This window comes from Acipenser ruthenus, chromosome 27 (assembly GCF_902713425.1).
Source record: "Acipenser ruthenus chromosome 27, fAciRut3.2 maternal haplotype, whole genome shotgun sequence".
Taxonomy (NCBI): domain Eukaryota; kingdom Metazoa; phylum Chordata; class Actinopteri; order Acipenseriformes; family Acipenseridae; genus Acipenser; species Acipenser ruthenus.
In genome coordinates, this window is record NC_081215.1 from 27,027,235 (window position 1) to 27,048,701 (window position 21,467).

Here is a 21,467-nt window from a genome sequence, read left to right on the forward strand (position 1 = left end):
TTCACTTCCAACCTGGCAAATATTTATATGTAAACTCGTTTCATGATTCTATTTAATGAATACTGGAGGGCACAGGATACAGACAACTGCCTGGCTGCGTGGGAAACTCAAACAACATTTAAAAAAATAAATAAATCAATAAATCTCACGCACACCACAGTGCGCTGGAGTTTCCGTTCAGTGACAGCTGCCTGCAGGCAATGGCTGGGGTCGTTTCTTTTGTTACTTGTATGCAACTGATGAGAACTTCTACAAAATCACAATATTATCTCAATTAATATGTATACAGACTTACTGAAAGATGTCATGCAGTTATTATTATTATTAATGTTTAATATCTTAAAGTGCGTAGAATGGCTGGGGTTGTCCCTACTCCAATATCTCTGCACCTGAGACTGGAGCAGCCACAGGGCAGTGCCATGAGGGAATGGGAAAATATTAACAACTAAAATACAATGTGGTGGAGCAACACAGTTTGAAGGCAGCAAACAGCAGTGGTATTTGTTTGTTTTTTTTTGGGGGGGGGTGAGGGGGGGGGTTGTCTTCAATGAGATCATAGAACAAACAAACCAAAAAAAAAGACACTCCAGCGAACAGAACACAGGTCACTAAAGTTTAGTTTTTATTATCACAGCTCAAGAAGCAGGGCACAGGGCCAGTGAAATCCTGGGGGGTCATCTATATTATCAATCTAAACCACAATGGTTGTAACCCCCCCCCCCCCCCCCCCTTCTCCCCTAAGTCACCACAGCACTTCCTGAGCTGTACACTCAAAAGCAGGTGTCCTCCGCCCCCCCTATAAAATGGTCAGGGCTTGGTACTCCCCAGGTTAACCTCTCTACCCAGGGAGCTCTACGGGGGGGGGTGGATGTTGGTACAGTCTGTAAATCGGTCACGAAGCAACGCCCCCGGATCTTGCCGACTGATATATTTATATATATATATTTACAATGCACAGCACCCCCCTCTCTCCCTCGAACCCGCATCCCGCAGCGCTGGCTAGTGGATTCTGGTCAGCTCCTCCACGATTTTAATGAGCTCGTCCACAGTCGCCTCTCTCTTCATCCCGCTCCCGTCATCGATCTGCAGCGAAACAGCGTGATTAGAGACACACGGATCCACACGGATTCCCATACATATACATATACACACACACACGTGCCCAGTACTACTTATTATGAAGCTCAGAGCAAGGATGGGAATGAGACTCCCACGGCACAGCAGTCTGATCCATTCCCTCGGCTTCACTGAGTTTATCAGACACACCTGAGCTTGTTACCTAGACACACTGGGGGGCTGATCAAGCCGGTAGTAAAACCTGGAATGGGTGACACTGCTGTCTTATTTCCAGCCCTGTCAGAGAATGCATGTGAAGCCTAGACTGCTCTGGAATGGGAATACAGTGAAGGGGGGTCTGAGTCACTCCGTCACACTTCACACGTTTCTCCACATATTTATTTATTTCTTAGCAGACACCCTTATCCAGGGCGACTTACAATTGTTACAAGATATCACATTATTTTTACATACAATTACATTATTCTTTACACATTATTTTTACATACAATTACCCATTTATACAGTTGGGTTTTTACTGGAGCAATCTAGGAAAAGTACCTTGCTCAAGGGTACAGCAGCAGTGTCCTCCACCTGGGATTGAACCCACGACCCTCCGGTCAAGAGTCCAGAGCCCTAACCACTACTCCACACTGCTGCCCATAAAAAAACAGAACTGCTGAACCAACTGTAATGAAACTCTGTAATAGAAGTTAATTTAGCTCAAGCCACTGAGAATATCACATTCTGGGATACAGGCATGTGTGTGTGTGTGTGTGTGTGTGTGTCTGCATGTTCCAGTTACACCGTGTTACTGGGAGGCTTGCTCCCCTGCATGTTCCAGTTACACTGTGTTACTGGGAGGCCTGCTCCCCTGCATGTTCCAGTTACACTGTGTTACTGGGAGGCTTGCTCCCCTGCATGTCCCAGTTACACTGTGTTACTGGGAGGCTTGCTCCCCTGCATGTCCCAGTTACACTGTGTTACTGGGAGGCTTGCTCCCCTGCATGTTCCAGTTACACTGTGTTACTGGGAGGCCTGCTCCCCTGCATGTTCCAGTTACACTGTGTTACTGGGAGGCTTGCTCCCCTGCATGTCCCAGTTACACTGTGTTACTGGGAGGCTTGCTCCCCTGCATGTTCCAGTTACACTGTGTTACTGGGAGGCCTGCTCCCCTGCATGTTCCAGTTACACTGTGTTACTGGGAGGCTTGCTCCCCTGCATGTCCCAGTTACACTGTGTTACTGGGAGGCTTGCTCCCCTGCATGTTCCAGTTACACCGTGTTACTGGGAGGCTTGCTCCCCTGCATGTCCCAGTTACACTGTGTTACTGGGAGGCTTGCTCCCCTGCATGTTCCAGTTACACCGTGTTACTGGGAGGCTTGCTCCCCTGCATGTTCCAGTTACACCGTGTTACTGGGAGGCTTGCTCCCCTGCATGTTCCAGTTACACTGTGTTACTGGGAGGCTTGCTCCCCTGCATGTTCCAGTTACACCGTGTTACTGGGAGGCTTGCTCCCCTGCATGTCCCAGTTACACTGTGTTACTGGGAGGCTTGCTCCCCTGCATGTTCCAGTTACACCGTGTTACTGGGAGGCTTGCTCCCCTGCATGTTCCAGTTACACCGTGTTACTGGGAGGCTTGCTCCCCTGCATGTTCCAGTTACACTGTGTTACTGGGAGGCCTGCTCCCCTGCATGTCCCAGTCACACTGTGTTACTGGGAGGCCTGCTCCCCTGCATGTTCCAGTTACACTGTGTTACTGGGAGGCTTGCTCCCCTGCATGTCCCAGTTACACCGTGTTACTGGGAGGCTTGCTCCCCTGCATGTTCCAGTTACACTGTGTTACTGGGAGGCTTGCTCCCCTGCATGTCCCAGTTACACTGTGTTACTGGGAGGCTTGCTCCCCTGCATGTTCCAGTTACACTGTGTTACTGGGAGGCTTGCTCCCCTGCATGTTCCAGTTACACTGTGTTACTGGGAGGCTTGCTCCCCTGCATGTTCCAGTTACACCGTGTTACTGGGAGGCCTGCTCCCCTGCATGTTCCAGTTACACCGTGTTACTGAGAGGCTTGCTCCCCTGCATGTTCCAGTTACACCGTGTTACTGGGAGGCTTGCTCCCCTGCATGTTCCAGTTACACCGTGTTACTGGGAGGCTTGCTCCCCTGCATGTTCCAGTTACACCGTGTTACTGGGAGGCTTGCTCCCCTGCATGTCCCAGTTACACCGTGTTACTGGGAGGCTTGCTCCCCTGCATGTTCCAGTTACACCGTGTTACTGGGAGGCTTGCTCCCCTGCATGTCCCAGTTACACCGTGTTACTGGGAGGCTTGCTCCCCTGCATGTTCCAGTTACACCGTGTTACTGGGAGGCTTGCTCCCCTGCATGTCCCAGTTACACCGTGTTACTGGGAGGCTTGCTCCCCTGCATGTTCCAGTTACACTGTGTTACTGGGAGGCTTGCTCCCCTGCATGTCCCAGTTACACTGTGTTACTGGGAGGCTTGCTCCCCTGCATGTTCCAGTTACACTGTGTTACTGGGAGGCTTGCTCCCCTGCATGTCCCAGTTACACCGTGTTACTGGGAGGCTTGCTCCCCTGCATGTCCCAGTTACACCGTGTTACTGGGAGGCTTGCTCCCCTGCGTGTTCCAGTTACACTGTGTTACTGGGAGGCTTGCTCCCCTGCATGTCCCAGTTACACCGTGTTACTGGGAGGCTTGCTCCCCTGCATGTTCCAGTTACACTGTGTTACTGGGAGGCTTGCTCCCCTGCATGTCCCAGTTACACTGTGTTACTGGGAGGCTTGCTCCCCTGCATGTTCCAGTTACACTGTGTTACTGGGAGGCTTGCTCCCCTGCATGTTCCAGTTACACTGTGTTACTGGGAGGCTTGCTCCCCTGCATGTTCCAGTTACACTGTGTTACTGGGAGGCTTGCTCCCCTGCATGTCCCAGTTACACCGTGTTACTGGGAGGCTTGCTCCCCTGCATGTCCCAGTTACACTGTGTTACTGGGAGGCTTGCTCCCCTGCATGTCCCAGTTACACCGTGTTACTGGGAGGCTTGCTCCCCTGCATGTTCCAGTTACACTGTGTTACTGGGAGGCTTGCTCCCCTGCATGTTCCAGTTACACCGTGTTACTGGGAGGCTTGCTCCCCTACCTGCAAGCCGCTGACCACCTCCTGCATTTTGGGCCGGCTGAGATCCAGGAAGCTCTCGATCAGATCCCCGTCGATGAAGCCCGTCGCCTGCTCCGTCTTCCGCTCCGTGTGGAACGACCTCCAGGTGGGAAGAGTCAAGGAAAAAAACTCGGGGGGGGGGGGACACAGCTGCTTCTCAGAGCTGAAAGAGGCAGCGAGAGACAGAACCACACACGGGGCTCTGCTGCCACCTAGTGGAAGACTGGGGTACGGGCATCAGGGCCAAGGAGCAACATACCAGAAAATATCTGGGTTGAATAACAGCAAATAGTAAGAAATAAATACAGGAGGTCCATCTTTGTTATAAAAATAAAGCAATGAAATACTGAACATTGTGAATTAGTGAAGAAACCTTTTACTGTAATACACCGTACTGCTGGAAACGGATCAACGCACGTTTTAATACCGGTACATGTGGCTCCCAGCAGGACAGAGTGGATTCAGATTTGATTATTGCTGGTATTGTGTGTATTGTGGGTATTGCTGGTATTGTGTGTATTGTGGGTATTGCTGGTATTGTGTGTATTGTTTGTATTGCTGGTATTGTGTGTATTGCTGGTATTGTGTGCATTGCTGGTATTGTGTGTATTGCTGGTATTGTGTGTATTGCTGGTATTGTGTGTATTGCTGGTATTGTGTGCATTGCTGGTATTGTGTGTATTGCTGGTATTGTGTGCATTGCTGGTATTGTGTGCATTGCTGGTATTGTGTGTATTGCTGGTATTGTGTGCATTGCTGGTATTGTGTGTATTGCTGTTACTGTGTGCCCTGCCAGTGCTGCACAGGATATAAGGAGTGCTCGATCTTGCCCACGCTCTTGATGACCTTGTTGAGTCTGTTCTGCAGGTCCAGGAGGAGGCTGTACCAGCTCTCAGACAGGGAGGTCACCAGACCTGGGGAGAGAGAAAGGGAGGGAGGATACGTAGAGAACAGGTGGGAGATTCACTTAATCAATTTTCAAAGTTTACTACAAAACCACATCACCGTCCCTGGCATCAGAACGCTCATGCGCTAGGATTCTCAATACATTACGAAATACTTCATGCAAAAATACATTTCGGAAATGTATGAGTGCAGCTCATTCCCAGATCAATGCGTGGACTACTCTGTATATCACTGGATGAGTGCAGTATATATCCCTGTCTCCCCATCCTGAATTACTATCAGATCAATACTTCATTACTGTCTCCCCATCCTGTATTACTATCAGATCAATACTTCATTACTGGATGAGTGCAGCATATTCCCGGTGTATTCCTGGTTCTAGTCCCACTGTACCGCGGCCGCGGTCCTCACCGATCATGCCGTTGACGGTGCCGAGCAGCACGGAGCCCTGCGTGGGGGTGGAGCTCTCGCCCAGGTTCTGCATCACCAGCGAGCCGTGGCAGAACACGTTCACAAACTCGCCCAGGTGAAACAGACCCACCTCCTGCAGGTGCTGGCGCTCTTCATCCGTGGTGGCAGCGCTGAGAGAGGAGAGAGGAAGAGAGAAAGGTTGGGAGAGGGAAAGAGAGATGGAGGAGATGTGGATATGGGGATAAAGGAAACGGGAGGGGGGTTGAGAGGAGGGAGGGGGATAAAATGATTATCAGAATGAATGTGAAATCTCTTGTGCAGTGTCGGGTGTTATTAATTCAGGGGAGCCCCTCTTTCCTTGCCCTGTCAGTCCTATTGCTGGGGTGTGCAGTGTAGCGGAGTGGAGATACTGATACAGTGTACCCCCTCTTTCCCAGGCTGGGGGCCCCCTACCTGTCTTTCTGACACACAAACAGGTTGAAGGCGTTCTCCGCCCCAAGGAAGTTGTCATCGTCGAGAATCTCCACCGCGCTCATCCAGTTGGGGTTGAAGTCTCGAGCGATCTGCGGCCGAGAGAGAGAGAATAGATTACACTGAAATAAATCGCTGTTCTCTGCAGAGTCTACAGCGACCAATCCCCACAAACCCAAGCAGCCGTTTCCTCTCTCGTTTCACTCAGAAGGGTAAATCAGTCCGATGGACAGCAGTGACCCTCTCCTGTGGAGAGCTCCATCAGAATGATCCAGTAAACTGCTTGTGCAGCTCTACCCCTCGGTACGGTACTAACCCCCCCCCCCCCTCCCCCCCCTCACCTCCTCGAAGTTTCCCTCCATGGGTTTGTATGCCAGCAGCAGCACCGATCTCATCAGGTCCCCCACCAGTATGAAGTCTCCCTTGGTCTTCAGGTACAAAGCCATGATGTTGTTGTAGTGGTTGCACTCGGTACGCAGCTCCTTCTCCGCGGTCCACTCGTACAGACGCACCTGCAACTCAGAGCCAGACATCATCACAATAATACGAGACTAAGTGAAAGCATTGTATTGTCCTCATGCATACAAAGCTACACAGATAAATACCTTGGGTCATATTGACCCGAGTCGTTCTGTTTGTAGACAAGATCAGCTCTAAAGAAAATAAACGGCTCAAAGCTCTTAAGTTCGTGACCCCAATCTAGGAGAAGTGTGATAGAGGAGGGGAAAAGTAGTCAATGGAAACCAGTGTGTGGTCAAATAGGAGGGTTAATAAGACACTTCAGAGCTCGCTCCCTGCACACTGGGGCCAGTCAAGCTCATAGTAAAACCAGTGAGGATTACTGATGATGATACTCACTGTGCTGTTGATGCTGGCCAGCAGCTTCCCATTGAACTCCACCATGGAGTACACCGCCCCCTTCACCTCCTTCTCAGCCACAGTCTGCAGTTTACCTGGGAGGGGGGGGAAATCGCATCACTCCTCGGACTCAAGGAACTACAGGAAGAAACTGTGACACCCTTTCCCAAGGATGGAGAGAAGGCTCCCGCTGCACAGCAGCATGATCCATTCCTGGTTTTGCTACAGGCTTCATAATAAGACACACCTGCGTTTGTTTCCTATACACGGAGGCTAAACAAGCTGAAAGTAAAAACTGGAATGGGTTAAACTGCTATGCCACAGGGGTCTTAATTCCATCTCTGCTTCCCCCTCAGCTAGAACCCTTCCTCTCTACAGAGGGAGGAGTGAAAGACTACCAGATGCCCTGCTACTACGTTCCCACCCCTCCCTCACCGTCCGACAGCCCTTCCCCCCCTGCTCTAACCCTCCCCCCCTGCTCTAACCCCCCCTCACCGTCCGACAGCCCTCCCCCCTCTGCTCTAACCCCCCCCCCCCCCGTCCGACAGCCCTCCCCCCTCTGCTCTAACCCTCCCCCCCTCTCCCTCACCGTCGCAGTACTGGAAGACGACGATGCGCCCCTGCTTGGGCTCAGCCTCCTCGGGGTGCACCATGGCGGTTCCCACGATGAAGTAGATGTTGGGGTCCTTCCCCAGCTTGCAGGAGACGAGGCTCAGGGCAAATTCGTTCTGCAGGAACTGGTGAGCGTGGAGCACTGCAGCCAGGAACACGAGGGGTTAATGACAGCGTGTGCGCGTGCCTGCGTGCGTGTGAGGGGTGTCTGTGTGGGGGGGGGGGGGCTGTGTCTGTGTGTGTGTGTATCACTGTGTGTGTGTAATTGTACCATGTTAAGTTTCCTATCTACATATATCTTAAAATACATGCATGTTTTTTTTCCCACCAAAAGTTTTGGCAGGGCAACTCCATAGAGTTCACATAAACCGTTTTCAAATTTCTAAAAACACGAAATTCAAAACTTGTGAGTGCGGTGACTGACCCTCGAAGGTGTGCTGGTCCACTACGAGCAGGCTGTGCACCTCGACCTCCTCTCCGAACGAAGTCTCGTGGGGGGAGGTGCTGCTGGGGAACAGCTTACTGGAGCTCACACTGCTGGACAGGGCCTGGGGACAGAGAGAGAGAGGAGGGGGTGACACACCGAGGGAAGAGCCAGGATGCTGTGTCAGTGTAGAGAGGAGGGAGGGTTACACACCGAGGGAACAGCAATGTCCGTACCTGTGTGCTGGCGCTGGGTCGCACTGCTGTTGTCGCCCCGGTGGCATCCTGCACCTCCACTCTGCTGGACAGCACCCCGAAACACTGGGACCCCTCCTGGTAGCAGATACGCCTGCGAGGATGGGGGGTCAGCAAGTTTAGTGAGGGGCCGTCAAGGCTGGACACATGTGTCACAAGTGGAGATTGTCAAGTGAAAGTACCCGTGCGCGAAGAGAACTCAAGAAACTCTGCGTTGAGGAATCGCTCAGCCCAGTTTAATTCTCAAATAAACTCACCGGGGGGACTCGTTGAGGGGCACAGTGCGAATGTGCAGCTTCTGAATCTCATCGATGGTGCCGATCGTCAGCGTGCTGTTATTGGCAAGAGCCAGACTGGAGGGGCAGAGAGGGGGACAGAAGGAGGGATGTTAAATAGTTCTCTTTGTTTGCTGCATTGAGAGAGGAAACCCAGTGACATAGGAGAGAGAGAGAGAGAGAGAGAGAGAGAGAGAGAGAGAGAGAGAGAGAGAGAGAGAGAGAGAGAGAGAGAGAGAGAGAGAGAGAGAGAGAGAGAGAGAGACACACACACACACACACACACACAGGTAGCTAGGAGGGGTAGCTGCCTCTTATCAAGTTGGGTGTGTATATTTCATTTCATTTCATTCCATCCCCACCCACCACATTATTTTGTCACTGTCTCTCTGTAAAATGTAAAGTCTGGTCGCTACCAAGAGGTTCTTATGGCTTATACTACACTTTCCTGATGGGGCAGCGCACCTGTCGGGGTACCCCTCGGAGTTCAGGGGGCACATGTAGTTGACCTCCTTCAGGTTGACGTTGGAGAACACCAGCTTGTGGTTGCTGCTGTAGATGACGGTGGGCCGGTCGGAGCAGGCGAACACGTTGGTGGTGGACAGCGAGCGGAACGTGCGCAGGACTGTGGGCTGAGTGCCCAGGGTCACCTTCTTACGATCACTGAGCATGCCTGGGAGAGAGGGAGGAGGGGGGGAGAGAGAGAGAGGGGGGGTGAGAGAGAGAGGGGAGAGGGGAGGAGAGAGAGAAGGGGAGAGAGAGGAGGGGACAGCGAGAGGGGGGAAGAGAGAGAGGGGGGACAGAGGGGAGAGGGGGAAAGAGAGAGAGGGGGGACAGAGAGAGAGGGGAGAGAGAGGGGAAAGAGAGGGGGAAGAGAGAGGGGGAGAGAGAAAAGGGGGAGAGGGGAGGAGAGAGAGGGGAAAGAGAGAGAGAGGGGGACAGAGAGAGAGACAGAGTGTAGTGAGAGACAGAGAGAGGGGAGTGGAGAAGGAGAAAAGAGAAAGTGGAAGAGAAACTTTGGAAATTCCTTCACTGAATAATTAACTCAAATATTATGTAACCAAATCTGGCCCGTGGTAAATGTGTTCTGAACTAAGCGACCACAACAGGAGTAAGTCTCACTTGAGTCTGCAGCTTTACTGTTAGGAGAAACCATTAATGCAGCTACACGGGCAGGCAGAAATGATGTCTCAAACTCTCAAATCCTGGCTATTTTCACTGAACTTAGGGCAGTTCTGAGACTGTGCAGGGCTAGTGTGTGTTTCTAACCCTGCTCTTACCCTGGGACCTTGACCTTGTGTGAATCGAAGCACTGCAAATCAATAAATCAATCAATCAATCAATCAAAATCGGTACCAGTGTGAACGTGGAGTCCGAAGTAGAAGAGCGCCCCGTCTCCAAGCGCGCAGAGCAGGTAGTGACTCCCCTCGAACGTGGTCATGAGGATCGAGCGCGGGATGATTTCTGAAGAGGAGACGCAGACAGGTCGTTATGAACCCTCCCTCCTCCTCCTCCTCCCCCTCACACACACACACACACACACACACGAGCACGTGATGATTTCTGAAGAGGAGACGCAGACAGGTCGTTATGAACCCTCCTCCTCCTCCTCCTCCCCCTCTCACACACACACACACACACACACACACACACACACACACACACGAGCGCGGGATGATTTCTAAAATAAACAAACAAATGCTGCTGAACAGATTGGGTCCCTGCAGCCTGCCTCACCTCCCCCCAGCATCTCCTTGTGCATCATGTCGAAGGAGGGCAGGCTGAGGATCCGCGCAGAGATGTCCGTCCACAGTCCCACCGCGCACAGGGAGGACACCCCGTTACTGTCCCCCAGAGGGGTGATGTCCAGGCAGGCCACTTCGTGCTCCATCTCCGTGGAGCTGCAACAGGAGAGCAGAGAGGAGGGATGTAAACAAATCAACAGCAAGGGTACCTGCACAGCAGCGGGAGCAGGTGTGTGCAGGGGGGACTTCCTGGCTGTTTGAGAATGCAGTGTCTGTGTGTGTTTGTATTCAGTGTACAGTCCCCATACTAGATCTCCAGGTAGCACAGCATCCTGCAGTGTGTGCGCGCAGTGCAGTGTACAGTGTGTATGTGTGCAGTGCAGCATGCAGTGTGTCTGCGGTGTATAGTGTTACCTGATCTGTTTGAGCTCTCCGCACTGGATCTCCAGGTAGCACAGCACCCTCCCCACAGCCACCACCACCTGGCTGCTGTTGCAGGACGCCACGCTGATGTTCTTGCCGTTGGGCTCCTTCCACTCGCTCATCAGGGCCTTGCTCTCCTGGGTGACCAGACGCACGGAGCCAGACGTGATCTGAGAGGAGAGACGAGCAGCGTGAACTCACACTCACTCAACACTACCCTCACTCGCAGCTAACCTCACACTCACTCAACGCTACCCTCACTCGCAGATAACCTCACACTCACTCAACACTACCCTCCCTCGCAGCTAACCTCACACTCACTCAACACTACCCTCCCTCGCAGCTAACCTCACACTCCCTCAACACTACCCTCCCTCGCAGCTAACCTCACACTCACTCAACACTACCCTCCCTCGCAGCTAACCTCACACTCGCTCAACACTACCCTCCCTCGCAGCTAACCTCACACTCGCTCAACACTACCCTCCCTCGCAGCTAACCTCACACTCGCTCAACACTACCCTCCCTCGCAGCTAACCTCACACTCCCTCAACACTACCCTCCCTCGCAGCTAACCTCACACTCGCTCAACACTACCCTCCCTCGCAGCTAACCTCACACTCACTCAACACTACCCTCCCTCACAGCTAACCTCACACTCACTCAACGCTACCCTCCCTCGCAGCTAACCTCACACTCACTCAACACTACCCTCCCTCGCAGCTAACCTCACACTCACTCAACGCTACCCTCCCTCGCAGCTAACCTCACACTCACTCAACACTACCCTCCCTCGCAGCTAACCTCACACTCACTCAACACTACCCTCCCTCGCGGCTAACCTCACACTCACTCAACACTACCCTCCCTCGCAGCTAACCTCACACTCACTCAACGCTACCCTCACTCGCAGCTAACCTCACACTCACTCTAAACACTACCCTCCCTCGCAGCTAACCTCACACTCACTCAACACTACCCTCCCTCGCAGCTAACCTCACACTCACTCAACACTACCCTCCCTCGCAGCTAACCTCACACTCACTCAACACTACCCTCCCTCGCAGCTAACCTCACACTCACTCAACACTACCCTCCCTCGCAGCTAACCTCACACTCACTCAACGCTACCCTCCCTCGCAGCTAACCTCACACTCACTCAACGCTACCCTCACTCGCAGCTAACCTCACACTCACTCAACACTACCCTCCCTCGCAGCTAACCTCACACTCACTCAACACTACCCTCCCTCGCAGCTAACCTCACACTCACTCAACACTACCCTCCCTCGCAGCTAACCTCACACTCACTCAACGCTACCCTCACACTGACACACAGCTCTAACCTCACACACAACTCTCAAACACAGCCAGCAGAGGGCAGGCAACCCACCCTCCCCCCAAAAAAAGAATTCCCTGTCTTCAGTATTTCAGTGTGGTTCCTGGTGTGCATGTCAGACAGCAGATAGAGGGTTTCTTACCTGAATGAGCTGCTTGTGCACCACGTTCCCACAGAAGAAGGTCTGCAGGTTATCAACAAAGCCAGGCAGCTCCGTCTCCTCCACCTCCTCTCCGTTCAGCATCAGCACCCTGCAGACAGAGGAGAGAGAGACGCTCACACAGAGAAAGTGAACAGAACAGAGACACTCACAGAGAAAGTTAACAGAGGAGAGAGATGCTCAGAGTGAACAGAACAGAGAGGCACTCACACAATACAGTTACACACACAATACACAGTTACACACACAGACAGACAGACACAGAGAGTTACACACACACGCACAGCCAGACAGACAGAGAGACACACACACATACACACACAATACACAGAGTTACACACGCACACAGCCAGACAGACACAGAGAGGCACACACACACACAAAATACAGAGAGTTACACACACACACAGCCAGACAGACACAGAGAGACACACACACACATAATACACAGAGAGTTACACACAGACAGCAAAAAGCCAGGGCAATACCAGAATAAAGTGTATGTGTGTGTGTAAAGACACATTATAGTGGAAGACGACGTGGCTGTCCAGCATGTGCACTCACCGAGTCTGCCCCACGAAGGACAGCACCAGCATGTCATCTGTGTCCCGGCTCGCATCAGACCTGAGGGGCCACAGCCCTGGGGAGAGGAGGAGGGGGAGAGAGGGGATCACACAGACACCCACACCCAGAGCACAGTGCGAGTCTCTAACCCTGCTCAAACTCCTGATCATTTCAATATTAAAAATAACAGACTTCACTGAGCGGAGCTCTGAACCCCAGGACTGGGTGCAGCAGCAGCAGCAGCAGCAGCAGGGCTGGTGCGAGTCTCTAACCCTGCTCAAACTCCTGATCATTTCAATATTAAAAATAACAGACTTCACTGAGCGGAGCTCTGAACCCCAGGACTGGGTGCAGCAGCAGCAGCAGCAGGGCTGGTGTGAGTTTGTAACCCTGCTCAAACTCCTGGCTGCTGATCATTTCAATATTAATAATAACAGACTTCACTGAGGGGAGCTCTGAACCCCAGGACTGGGTGCAGCAGCAGCAGGGTTAGCGTGAGTCTCAAGGAGCAGGTGTGTTTTTGCTCCCACCTTTGATCCCGGGCAGGTCTATGCTGGCGTGCTCGTGAATCCCAATCCCATTCCGGATGATCCGCAGTGATCCTTCCTTGAACGCTCCGGAGCAGGTCACCAGCTGGAATAGGAGGAGAACGGAAGATCAGAAACAAAAAAAGGGTTTGTAGAGTATTTACTGTGCGATGCGTGTGTCCCTGCTCACCTGCCCCTGCCCCTGCCTCTCCAGGTCCACCACACACATGTCCACGATGGGGCCCAGGTTAGTGAAGGTCTCCATCACGGCCACGTACGAGCCCTGCTCATTACTGTCCACGTTCAGCTGCAAGAGAAGAGAGGAGCTGCTGAGTGACACTGCCACCCAGCGGAAACAAGCGCTGTCAATGAGAGAGGAGGGAGAGAGAGAGAGAGAGAGAGAGAGAGAGAGAGAGAGAGAGAGAGAGAGAGAGAGAGAGAGAGAGAGACTGCAAGAGAAGAGAGGAGCTGCTGAGTGACACTGCCACCCAGCGGAAACAAGCACTGTCAATGACAGAGGAGAGCGAGAGAGAGACTCACTCACAGACGCAGAGAGAGACTGGAACCAACTGGAATGAGCTTTTTCAATAAGACCCAGAAACACAGACAGAGATAGATACACACACACACACACACACACACAGTCGTGTATGCAGAGTAAGCAGGTAAGACAGCCGCCCTGCTCCGTACCTTCACCAGCTGAGAGTCCCCGAGCCGGGACCCCACGAACACCACGCCGTTATCCAGGTAGGTCAGGCAGTCCGCGATCGACGTCTGAGGAACACAAACCATAAAGACAAACATTTTCAACAGCACTATACTTCACACCTGTACCCCTCACCTCTCCCAGCTAACCTGCACCCCTCCCTGCTCCCTCACCTCCCCCAGCTCTAACCTGCACCCCTCCCTGCTCCCTCACCTCCCCCGGCTCTAACCTGCTCCCTCACCCCCTCCCTGCTCCCTCACCTCCCCCGGCTCTAACCTGCTCCCTCACCCCCCCCTGCTCCCCTGTATCCCTCCCTGCTCCCCTCACCTCACCTCCGCCAGCTAACCTGCACCCCTCCCTGCTCCCTCACCTCCCCCAGCAGCTCCACGCGAAGGTCCTTCAGGGTCACCGACCCGTCCATCTGCTCCTCCTTCTCCAGCAGCAGCATGAACAGCCTGCCCTCCATGTCCCCCAGCAGGTAGCGCGAGCCGCTCGGGTCCACGCGGTGGTGACACACAACCGAGCTTTGCTGTGAGAGACAGAGAGAGAAAACCTCAGCAAACGTGTACACGCACACGCACACGCACGCACAGCGACTGCTAACTCACAGGACGAGACCAGACAAATTGATTGGTGTGAAAATTATTGTTATTTATTTATTTTTAATTAAAACAGGTAGAACAGAGCGCAGTACACCATTTGCTAACTGGTACTGAAAATGGACAGGACTCCAATACCATCATCATCATCATAAAACAGAGTTCAATGAATGCAATTCCCTAGGGCTATGAATACATCAAACCGTGACATCACAAGTATCATAAATGTGGGCGGGGCCAGGCTCACGTACCTTGATGATGGGCGGGGCCACGGCCAGGTACTTGTCTCCGTTGTGGTAGGTGATGGATTCCTGTCCGATGATGATGGCTCCTCCGAAGGGCTCTGGGACTTGGAAATAAACAAACTCCTTTTAAAAATAAAACGCACAGAGCCAGGACCCACGCCCAGCGAAGGGTTAACGACCTGGCTGTGCCTCACAACACACCAGGTAATGCTTACGTGCTCCCCTCCCCTCCCCTCCCTACCTGCGATGACCATGGACGCCTCCCCCTCCCCCTCCCTACCTGCGATGACCATGGATGTCTCTCCCTCCCCCTCCCTACCTGCTATGACCATAGACGCCTCCCCCTCCCCCTCCCCCTCCCTACCTGCGATGACCAGGGATGCCTCCCCCTCTCCCTCCCCCTCCCTACCTGCGATGACCATGGACGCCTCCCCCTCCCCCTCCCTACCTGCGATGACCATGGATGCCTCCCCCTCCCCCTCCCCCTCCCTACCTGCGATGACCATGGATGCCTCTGCCTCCACGTTCTCCTGCTTCCAGGGCCCCTTGTTGAACTCCTTCTCTCGCAGGGAGACCTCGTAGGTCTTCACGTGACGCCCCTGGGGGTCCTGCACAGAAGAGCAGCACAGCCAGTGGGTCAGCTCTCACTTCACTGCAATCAGACACATCTTCCTCTGTGCTCAGAGGAGAGCGTGTGAGTGTGTGTGTGTGTGTGAGTGTGTGTGTGTGCGAGTGTGTATGAGTGTGTGTGTGTGAGAGTGTGTGAGTGTGTGAGAGTGTGTGAGAGTGTGTGAGAGTGTGTGAGAGTGTGTGAGAGTGTGAGTGTGTGAGTGTGTGTGTGTGAGTGTGTGTGTGAGTGTGTGTGAGTGCGAGTGTGTGTGTATGAGTGTGTGTGAGTGTGTGTGTGTGAGAGTGTGTGAGTGTGTGTGTGTGGGAGTGTCTCTGTGTTTCTTTCAGTACCTGGTAGACGAAGCAGATGGTGGGCACCTGGCAGCCGAACAGGAACTTGACGTCAATGACCTGCAGCTCCTCCAGACGGATGTTGAAGGCTTTCAGCTCCTTGTTGTCCCGGTCCAGCGGGATCACCTTGAAGAGGCCGTCGTACAGACGCAGCCCGATCATCCGGCACTCCGGGTCAATGATCCCGATGATTCCTGTCTCCGAGGGCCGGCCGATGCGATCCTGAGAGCGAATAGGAATCACAGCTGACTGTCCGACTGCCCTGCCCTGCCCTGACAGGTCAGCCTTTAGCCTAGCTGTTTTTATTAACATTGTCAATAATAATAATAATAATAATAATAATAATAATAACTTTATTTTTTATATAGATCCTTTCACAGTGGAACACCATCACAAAGCACTTTGCAGAGGTAGGACAGTGCTTTACCATCTCATCCGCAGGACGGAGCACACGGAGGTGAAGTGACCTGCTCAGGGTCACACAGTGAGACCTGGACTTTAACCACTGGACCACACTGCCTCGTGATGCTGGTTTAACACCAGCACGGTCTACCTCTCAACAAAGTGACAACGCCAGCACTGCCAGATGGACGGACGTTTCCAGTGAAGTCATGTGTCCTGGGTTCAGAGTTCAGGATCAGTAATGAAAGGTACCTGCAGTCGTGTGTCCTGGGTTCAGAGTTCAGGATCAGTAATGAAAGGTACCTGCAGTCGTGTGTCCTGGGTTCAGAGTTCAGGATCAGTAATGAAAGGTACCTGCAGTCGTGTGTCCTGGGTTCAGAGTTCAGGATCAGTAATGAAAGGTACCTGCAGTCGTGTGTCCTGGGTTCAGAGTTCAGGATCAGTAATGAAAGGTACCTGCAGTCGTGTGTCCTGGGTTCAGAGTTCAGGATCAGTAATGAAAGGTACCTGCAGTCGTGTGTCCTGGGTTCAGAGTTCAGGATCAGTAATGAAAGGTACCTGCAGTCGTGTGTCCTGGGTTCAGAGTTCAGGATCAGTAATGAAAGGTACCTGCACGTTCCCGTGTGCGCGGGTCAGGATATCGATGCTGTCTCCACACTGCTTGTACTCCAGGATGCAGGCGTTGTACTTGGTCGTCAGGATGAAGAGAAGGTCTTTGCTCTCTCCCTGGAGACAGTGGAACAAAATCAACAACCATGGAATCAGAACCCCCCCCCCTCACTCCAAACACAGAATCAGACCCCCCCCCCCCTCACTCCAAACACAGAATCAGACCCCCCCCCCCCCCCACTCCAAACACAGAATCAGAACCCCCTCCCCTCACTCCAAACACAGAATCAGACCCCCCCCCACTCCAAACACAGAATCAGACCCCCCCCCCTCCTCCTCACTCCAAACACAGGATCAGACACCCCCCCCCTCCTCACTCCAAACACAGGATCAGACACCCCCCCCCCCCCTCACTCCAAACACAGGATCAGACCCCCCCCCCTCACTGGGGCAGTGCCAGTTTCATGGCAGGTGAAATGAAATGCAGGTTTCCTGCTCTGCAGCCAGGAGGTGCAGTGAAGGGGCCGCGGGGAGCACACAGACCTCCCCCTCCGCACTCACCTTGGGTCTGAACAGCTCCAGGACGGCGATCTTGCCGTACATGCCCACCTCCTTGACCGGCCGCAGCCCCTCTGGAGTCACCACGTAGATCTCCAGCCGTGTGTTCTTCGCAATGAGCAGGTTCAGGTCCTCCGCGGAGGTGAAGTGACCTGGGGGGGGGGGGGGGGGGCACCAGGGGTACATGCACGCTGTCAGCTTAATACCAACAAAAATAACAGGACTCCCATAGCAGAGAAGTCTGAGAGCCAGTCCAGGTTTATCACTCAATCTGTCAGCATCATCACCATCATCATCATCATCATCATAATAATACCAGGACTCCCATCAGAGAGCAGTCCGAGAGCCAGTCCAGGTTTATCACTCAATCTGTCAGCATCATCATCATCATCATCATCATCATAATACCAGGACTCCCATCGGAGAGCAGTCCGAGAGCCAGTCCAGGTTTATCACTCAATCTGTCAGCATCAGCATCATCATCATCATAATACCAGGACTCCCATCGGAGAGCAGTCTGAGAGCCAGTCCAGGTTTATCACTCAATCTGTCAGCATCAGCATCATCATCATCATAATACCAGGACTCCCATCGGAGAGCAGTCTGAGAGCCAGTCCAGGTTTATCACTCAATCTGTCAGCATCAGCATCATCATCATCATAATACCAGGACTCCCATCGGAGAGCAGTCTGAGAGCCAGTCCAGGTTTATCACTCAATCTGTCAGCATCAGCATCATCATCATCATAATACCAGGACTCCCATCGGAGAGCAGTCTGAGAGCCAGTCCAGGTTTATCACTCAATCTGTCAGCATCATCATCAGCATCATCATAATACCAGGACTCCCATAGGAGAGCAGTCTGAGAGCCAGTCCAGGTTTATCACTCAATCTGTCAGCATCAGCATCATCATCATCATCATAATACCAGGACTCCCATCGGAGAGCAGTCTGAGAGCCAGTCCAGGTTTATCACTCAATCTGTCAGCATCATCATCATCATAATACCAGGACTCCCATCGGAGAGCAGTCTGAGAGCCAGTCCAGGTTTATCATTCAATCTGTCAGCATCATCATCATCACCATCATCATCATAATACCAGGACTCCCATCGGAGAGCAGTCTGAGAGCCAGTCCAGGTTTATCACTCAATCTGTCAGCATCATCATCATCATCATAATACCAGGACTCCCATCGGAGAGCAGTCTGAGAGCCAGTCCAGGTTTATCACTCAATCTGTCAGCACCATCATCATCATCATCATCATAATACCAGGACTCCCATCGGAGAGCAGTCTGAGAGCCAGTCCAGGTTTATCACTCAATCTGTCAGCATCATCATCATCATCATAATACCAGGACTCCCATCGGAGAGCAGTCTGAGAGCCAGTCCAGGTTTATCACTCAATCTGTCAGCATCAGCATCATCATCATCATCATAATACCAGGACTCCCATCGGAGAGCAGTCTGAGAGCCAGTCCAGGTTTATCACTCAATCTGTCAGCATCATCATCATCATCATCATCATCATCATAATACCAGGACTCCCATCGGAGAGCAGTCTGAGAGCCAGTCCAGGTTTATCACTCAATCTGTCAGCATCATCATCATCATCATCATCATCATCATCATCATAATACCAGGACTCCCATCGGAGAGCAGTCTGAGAGCCAGTCCAGGTTTATCACTCAATCTGTCAGCATCATCATCATCATCATAATACCAGGACTCCCATCGGAGAGCAGTCTGAGAGCCAGTCCAGGTTTATCACTCAATCTGTCAGCATCAGCATCATCATCATCATCATAATACCAGGACTCCCATCGGAGAGCAGTCTGAGAGCCAGTCCAGGTTTATCACTCAATCTGTCAGCATCATCATCATCATCATCATCATCATCATAATACCAGGACTCCCATCGGAGAGCAGTCTGAGAGCCAGTCCAGGTTTATCACTCAATCTGTCAGCATCATCATCATCATCATAATACCAGGACTCCCATCGGAGAGCAGTCTGAGAGCCAGTCCAGGTTTATCACTCAATCTGTCAGCATCATCATCATCATAATACCAGGACTCCCATCGGAGAGCAGTCTGAGAGCCAGTCCAGGTTTATCACTCAATCTGTCAGCATCAGCATCATCATCATCATCATAATAACACTACACACACCCGCATGGGTATATATTTCAAACGCACAGCACATGTTTTCTCTCCAGTGTTCTCTGTATCACGCGTCTCCCGCCACGCACCCCGGCGTTATTTCACATAAACTTTACACCCCTAAATCTTTCTTAACTAGTCGGCATGCAAACAATACAAAACAAACAGGAAGGGTTTTATTTACACATCTGAAACGTTTGTTTTACACATATTCTCCCTCTTCTTGCCCCAATTCATCGCATCTGCAGCGACCTCACGTTTCGGGTTTAATTTCTTGGGCTTTCCACAGGGCCCCACATCTCCGGCGGCTCGATTCAGCACCTCATGCCGGACATGGAGGCTCGGAGGCGGCTGTGCAGGGGTAAACAAGGGCCGATCATTACCAGACATCCAAAAAATACATCCTTACCCGTAATGCAAGCATTGACCGCGGTGGGCTTCTGGGCCGTCACCACGTAGTTATAGGACATGGTGATAGGAGACGGAAAAAACAACAACTACTATAATCAAAATAAAACAAAATAAAAGTGTTATAAAAGCGTGTTATCAGCGCGCTTTCCACGCTACACTCAAGGCAAAGCAGACTCCGTCATAACGCAATACCGCCCCCAGCGCCCGGCCGCCGCACTGCACAGCGCTTTAAACAGCCTGGTTGCGCGCCCTCTAGCGACCCGCATGTAATAAACTGAACCAGCGTTAACACTGCCGTGTAATAAACTGAACCAGCATTAACACTGCCGTGTAATAAACTGAACCAGCGTTAACACTGCCATCTAATAAACTGAACCAGCATTAACACTGCCGTGTAATAAACTGAACCAGCGTTAACACTGCCATCTAATAAACTGAACCAGCATTAACACTGCCGTGTAATAAACTGAACCAGCGTTAACACTGCCGTGTAATAAACTGAACCAGCGTTAACACTGCCATCTAATAAACTGAACCAGCATTAACACTGCCGTGTAATAAACTGAACCAGCGTTAACACTGCCATCTAATAAACTGAACCAGCATTAACACTGCCGTGTAATAAACTGAACCAGCGTTAACACTGCCATCTAATAAACTGAACCAGCGTTAACACTGCCGTGTAATAAACTGAACCAGCGTTAACACTGCCATCTAATAAACTGAACCAGCGTTAACACTGCCGTGTAATAAACTGAACCAGCGTTAACACTGCCATCTAATAAACTGAACCAGCATTAACACTGCCGTGTAATAAACTGAACCAGCGTTAACACTGCCGTGTAATAAACTGAACCAGCCTTAACACTGCCGTGTAATAAACTGAACCAGCATTAACACTGCCGTGTAATAAACTGAACCAGCCTTAACACTGCCGTGTAATAAACAGCCTGGTTGAGCGCCCTCTAGCGACCAGCATGTAATAAACTGAACCAGCGTTAACACTGCCGTGTAATAAACTGAACCAGCATTAACACTGCCGTGTAATAAACTGAACCAGCCTTAACACTGCCGTGTAATAAACAGCCTGGTTGAGCGCCCTCTAGCGACCAGCATGTAATAAACTGAACCAGCGTTAACACTGCCGTGTAATAAACTGAACCAGCCTTAACACTGCCATGTAATAAACTGAACCAGCGTTAACACTGCCGTGTAATAAACTGAACCAGCATTAACACTGCCATGTAATAAACTGAACCAGCGTTAACACTGCCGTGTAATAAACTGAACCAGCATTAACACTGCCGTGTAATAAACTGAACCAGCATTAACACTACCATGTAATAAACTGAACCAGCGTTAACACTGCCATGTAATAAACTGAACCAGCATTAACACTGCCGTGTAATAAACTGAACCAGCATTAACACTGCCGTGTAATAAACTGAACCAGCGTTAACACTGCCATGTAATAAACTGAACCAGCATTAACACTGCCCTGTAATAAACTGAACCAGCCTTAACACTGCCATGTAATAAACTGAACCAGCGTTAACACTGCCATGTAATAAACTGAACCAGCATTAACACTGCCATGTAATAAACTGAACCAGCGT

The 21,467-nt window shown here is 51.7% G+C and overlaps 1 protein-coding gene across 6 annotated transcripts; it reads right to left on the reverse strand.

Moving 5' to 3' along the window:
• Nucleotides 1-599: 599 nt before the first annotated feature.
• On the reverse strand, nt 600-20,051 carry LOC117432318 (DNA damage-binding protein 1-like). 6 transcript variants are annotated; one of them, XM_059002113.1, is made up of 27 exons: nt 19,850-20,051; nt 17,283-17,431; nt 16,722-16,838; nt 15,711-15,932; nt 15,244-15,358; nt 14,757-14,848; nt 14,277-14,435; nt 13,891-13,974; nt 13,391-13,507; nt 13,204-13,306; nt 12,674-12,749; nt 12,092-12,200; nt 10,602-10,780; nt 10,180-10,343; nt 9,799-9,906; nt 8,908-9,115; nt 8,425-8,520; nt 8,150-8,261; nt 7,914-8,037; nt 7,467-7,631; nt 6,878-6,972; nt 6,361-6,531; nt 6,002-6,111; nt 5,549-5,718; nt 5,043-5,145; nt 4,214-4,337; nt 600-1,083 (listed from the first exon to the last, which is right to left on the reverse strand). In XM_059002113.1, exons 1-27 carry the CDS (start codon nt 19,908-19,910, stop codon nt 1,000-1,002), a joined length of 3,417 nt encoding a protein of 1,138 aa, XP_058858096.1. In that variant the 5' UTR covers nt 19,911-20,051; the 3' UTR covers nt 600-999. The 6 variants fall into 6 exon arrangements, with proteins under 6 accessions (XP_058858096.1, XP_058858095.1, XP_058858100.1 ...); XM_059002112.1 differs by having other exon boundaries at nt 14,757-14,854; XM_059002117.1 differs by lacking the exons at nt 15,244-15,358; nt 15,711-15,932; nt 16,722-16,838; nt 17,283-17,431; nt 19,850-20,051 and adding an exon at nt 15,199-15,214.
• Nucleotides 20,052-21,467: the final 1,416 nt, after the last annotated feature.

Bases quoted from the DNA above. Each gene is read 5' to 3' on its own strand.
- LOC117432318 (XM_059002112.1), bottom strand. From the start codon at position 19,910: ATGTCCTATAACTACGTGGTGACGGCCCAGAAGCCCACCGCGGTCAAT. The intron at 15,933-16,721 runs GTACCTTTCATT...ATTCGCTCTCAG, and splicing joins GCGCACACGGGAACGTGCAG to GATCGCATCGGCCGGCCCTC. The intron at 5,719-6,001 runs GTAGGGGGCCCC...CTCCTCTCTCAG, and splicing joins TTTGTGTGTCAGAAAGACAG to CGCTGCCACCACGGATGAAG.